We start from the raw sequence: 5366 nt of genomic DNA, 5'->3' as shown, positions 1-5366 counted from the left end.
ATATATTTTCTTCTCAAAAAGAAAATATTAGATTTACCGATATTGACCTGTAATCCAGAACATGCTTCGAACAAGCATAAAATATCACGTAGATGCTCCAAACAAGTATCATACACACTATATTATTAGGGAATAGGAGATGAGAAATGCAATTCACTCTTCTAATGAGACCAACTTGTTCCGCGAACTTTGTTTAGATGAAATTATTTAAATAACTTAAATTAATCAAACATTATTTTATTCGTCACATCATTAAATTCAATATTATGATATAATATATTTTAAATTATTATTATTATTATTATTTATTTTATCATTATATATTAATAAATTTTAAATATTTTATTAAAAACATATTCACATTTTTTAAATTATCATAAATCATTATTTTTAATCAATCAGGTGTTATGAAAAACTCCAAATCCAAATAAGACCTAATAACTTATTTAGTTGGAATTATTTAAATAATCAAACATTATTTAATTTTTTTATCCATCAAACACTTAATTTATTATTTTAAATAATTAATTTATTATTTTATAATTATATATTAATATCTTTTTAATCTTTTTACAACCAACAAAATTATTACTTACAAAATCCAAATTGAAACAAACCCTTAGAAGGGTGTAGAAACCCAATTAAATTTGAACCTCCCACAAGTAGGTTGTCGGCTTCTTGCTCTTACTGATACACGAAAATGCAGATCTAGAGACACTCAATAAATATAATAATAATTTTTCTCAATAAAATAAAATAATATATAATATATATGCATGAACTTGATATATTTATTTAGTAGAGAGAGAAAGTCAAAGGAGATGGAGCACGAAATACAACACCGACCGTCAAAATTTTGCGGCCTCGTGCATTTAATAGTCTACCCTTTTCTATACAACAAAACATTACCAAACAAAAATGAGAAAGTAAAAATCACGACATTAGTTCAAACATGTTTTAAATATATTTATAATTACAACTATATATTTAGACAACTAGGGTTTTATTTTTTAAATTTATGAGGTCTAAGTCTAACACACGACCTACTTAGTGCCAAATCTTTAACTAGTGCTGTCAATTTGATTTAATTAAACAACTCTATAGTGTTATATGATCTTCAATAATATTATATTATTTGATAAATTAAGTTTTTGAAAGGAATTCAACCCCTCGCCACACTAATTGATTATGTCTTTACAAAATAAATTTTTCATTTTTACCTCAATTTTTTACAAGTTGTTTGAATTTTGTCCCATATTTTATATTCTCCAAGACCTTACATAAGAACATTTATTTTGTTAAACTATAAAAAAAAAAATAGTTTGTTTCACATTATATGCAATTTATCTAGGGCTACATTGGGCTTAAGACAATAACAAAAGAATAAATTATGTATTAAATTTTTTTATGAATCCAAATCTTTCTATACTTATAATAAACTAATAGTATATATAGTAGTTTCATGGTTAGATTCTTTTCAAATGTTTTTTTTGGATTTTTTATCCTACATTAAGTTCAAGAACTCTACTAAATGTTTTAATTATATTATGTTCAAGACGCTTCTGACTTCGTTCTTAATGTCACGTAAATAATAATAAATTATCTAGACGTACAAATCAAATTTGAGTTTAAAAGTTACAACGATAAGTTAATGCCCCCAATTAACTCCAAATTCTGACTTTGTCCCTAAATATCAAGTAAATAATGATAAATTGACCAATCAAAACTTTGAGTTTACAAGTTACAATGCTATATATATATATTTTTTTTTTGAGTTTTATTATTTTTTTAATAATTCTTTTGTTTGGCATTTCCTCTGTAATGGTTGAGATCACGATTCCAATCACTTAACAATCTTTCATTTAATTCAGAACCGCTTCTAATGTGAATCGAATTAAATAAAATAAAATTTTAAATTAAAAAATAGAAAGTCTAAGAACAAGTAACTAAGAATAGTTCATGGACATAAATGAATTTTACACTTTTAGAAAAAATAATAATATTTGGTTTAGAAATTGTCTTTAGACCAAACAATTTTTAAACTAATATTTTTTTTGGAAACTGTCTCTTAAGTTATGCCAACTTAGAAAAAGTCTAATTTCTCAACTCTCTCTCTCTTCCCTGTTGACTTTATCTCTCTAAATAACCCATATAAAATCGAACTCATATTATTCAACTCTCTTGATCATCATCATCTCCAGCTACAACTGATTTCAACTTCTCCAAAAAAATTTGATCTTATCAAAAAATGGAAGAAATCGAAATCCCATCATACTTCCTCTGTCCAATCTCAATACAATTAATGAGAGATCCAGTAACAATATCCACAGGAATAACATACGATCGAGAATCTATAGAAAAATGGCTTTTCACTTTCAAAAAATCATCTTGTCCAGTAACAAAACAACCCATCTCCGGCCGCGACTCCGATCATCTCACTCCTAACCACACTCTCCGGCGACTAATCCAAGCCTGGTGTACCCTCCACGCCGCTGCCGGAATCGAAAGAATCCCCACTCCAACTCCACAACTTACTAAATCCCACATCGCCAAATTACTAACCGAGGCTAAAAAATCATCCAATAATCTTCTCAAATGTTTCCATGTTATAAAGTCAATGGTGCAAACAGGGCAGAACAATAGGTATTTGGAGAATTCCGGCGCGGTTGAGTTCTTGGCCGGAGTTATTAGAAACGGCGACGTTTCAACGTCGGAAGAGGCGGTTAGTGTTCTTTTTAACATAGGCGCTTCCGAATGCTCGTTGAAGAAGATCGTTAATAATGAGAATGGCGGCGAGTTTGTTGAGTCGATTACGCGAGTTCTTAACTCGGGTAGTTTTCAAACTAGGGTTTCATGTATTACATTGATGAGATCTGTATTCGAAGTGGCCGACCCGACCCATTTAATTGGTGTCAAGATGGAGTTTTTCTCGGAAGTTGTCCGACTTTTGAAGGATAACATTGTAAGAATCTAAACAAAATTTTACATTTTCAGCGACGGTATTATTAAAGTGTCGCTATAATTAATCCATCCATCCTCTATTTGCAGGCTACAAAGACGGTATTGAAGCTATTAATGGAGGTTTGTCCGTGGGGTAGGAATAGGATAAAGGCGGTTGAAGCTGGAGCGGTTGCAGCTTTGGTTGAGATTTTGATAGATCAAACTATTATTGGAGGAGGGAAAAGGATTAATGAGCTATGTATGGTGGTTTTGGACCAACTTTGTGGATGTGCGGAGGGGAGGGCGGCATTATTAGGGCATGCGGCGGGGGTGGCGGTTGTCGGAAAGAAGATACTTAGGGTCTCGCATGAGACAACGAATAGGGCGGTGAGGATATTGTCGTCGGTGTCTAGGTTTTCGGGGAATCCTAAGGTTTTACAAGAGATGATGCAAGTAGGGATAGTGTCGAAGTTGTGTTTGGTTTTACAAGTTGATGTGAGTTTGAGAACTAAAGAGAGGGCTACTGAAATGCTTAGGGTTCATTCTAAGGTTTGGAAGAAATCGGCTTGTATTCCTCATCATTTGATTTCTTCTTATCCATGTTCTTGAGGAGATAGTGCGGATTTAGTTATATTTGGGGTATGATTTTTTGGTGTACAGATTTAATTTGATAATATGGATGTGTGAGGATAAGGTAGCCTCACAAATATTTAATTTTAATGATGTAAACTATACATTTTTTATTATTATGATCTTCATCACAATTTGAATCTCTAGATTTACAAAATCTGTTCTCTTATTGCAATAAGATATCACTATGTGCATAAAATTTTCTATTTCACATTAGTTGTATTATTCATGACAAAAACTACATAATTTTGTTTTGTGAATTATGAAAAGGTCGGTAAAGATATGACTTGTCACTACATCAATATAATGAATATCGATATTGATTTTACCTTTTATGGACTTGCCTTATAAATTTGAATTTCTTATCATTTTTTTTAGTTTTGATTATGTTTATATATTCGTATATGGATTTATAGTTTTAAACTTATGACAAATTATTCAAATTATATTTGATCAATATTTTATTTTGAAAATTTTAATTAATATCATGAATTTGAATAGTTTTATCCAAATTTCTAGCTAGTTGGTAGAATATTTGGATCCAAAAAAGGGATGTAACTGAATCATTATTTTATCTTTTTAATTAATTGAATTATTTGCTTGGAACTGAATCGATACATTTTTAGTAATTATATTCAATCTATGCACGCACGTAATTCAAAACGTTACTATTATGAAACTATGTAAGATTTATTTAGAAAAGTTTATGGAGAGTCAGTAGCCTATAGTTTTTGTTTTTCTCTAATTTTAATTTTTCTAATCTCATATATACTTTATTTTATTGATTTTAAAAGTCTTAATTTTTAATATTTTATTGACCTTTTTCTAAAACAAAATGGTTAGTTATGTATTTTTGTCTTTCATTTTTGTGGGATTTGAATCTATATTATTTTTACTTTTTAAAGTTAATTTTACGACATATACCATTTCTCTCTACGTTTTATTGATTTTAAAAGACTTTTTTTTAAATATTTTATTGACTTTTTTTCTAGAAAAAAATTGGTTAGATATGTATTTTGTCTTTCATTTTCATGGAATCTTGAATATTTATTACTTATTATTATTATTATTATTATTATTTTAAAGTTAATTTCACGGTATATACAATTTCTCTCTACGTTTTATTGATTTTAAAAGACTTATTTTTTAATATTTTATTGACCTTTTTCTAAAAAAAAAATGGTTAATTATGTATTTTGTCTTTCATTCTCATGGGATCTTGAATCTTTTTTATTATTATTATTATTATTATTATTATTATTATTTCTTTTTAAAGTTAATTTCACGGCATATACAATTTCTCTGTACTAGTTCTATTGATTTTAAAAGACTTGTCTCTAATATTTTATTGATTTTTTTTTTAGAAAAAAATAGTTAGTTATGTATTTTTGTCTTTAATTTTCATGAAATCTTAAATTTTTACTATTATTAATTTTTAAAGTTAATTTCACGACATACACAATTTCTCTCCACGTTTTTATGGTAACTCCTTTTTCTCTGTTGTTTATTCTAGTAACTTTTTAAATCTTAAAAAAAATTAATTTATTTGTTAAATCTCGCAGTTATTACGAGTATCATAATAAATAATACGTTACTACAAAATCACTTTCATAACTTAAAAATAATAATAAATACTGAGGAAGACTCTTATACCCAATTAATTGCAAAGAAAAATAATACACCCCAAAGTCTAACTATATAATTAATAATGACTTGTCATGGTATTTCAATTCCATCATCTTTCACAATTAATTAAAGTCAATCACATTATATAATCCAATTATCGGGTAACTAAT

The 5366-nt window shown here is 28.0% G+C and overlaps 1 protein-coding gene across 1 annotated transcript; it reads left to right on the top strand.

The window, feature by feature from the left end:
• The first annotated feature begins 2171 nt into the window (after positions 1-2171).
• On the top strand, positions 2172-3678 carry LOC124916749 (E3 ubiquitin-protein ligase PUB23-like). The gene is made up of 2 exons (XM_047457510.1): positions 2172-2962; positions 3049-3678. Exons 1-2 carry the CDS (start codon positions 2249-2251, stop codon positions 3547-3549), a joined length of 1215 nt encoding a protein of 404 aa, XP_047313466.1. The 5' UTR covers positions 2172-2248; the 3' UTR covers positions 3550-3678.
• Positions 3679-5366: the final 1688 nt, after the last annotated feature.

The sequence above is a fragment of the Impatiens glandulifera genome, chromosome 1 (assembly GCF_907164915.1).
Source record: "Impatiens glandulifera chromosome 1, dImpGla2.1, whole genome shotgun sequence".
Lineage (NCBI taxonomy): Eukaryota > Viridiplantae > Streptophyta > Magnoliopsida > Ericales > Balsaminaceae > Impatiens > Impatiens glandulifera.
The sequence above is the reverse complement of the archived record's forward strand: the minus strand, read 5'-3'. Positions and strand labels throughout refer to the sequence as shown.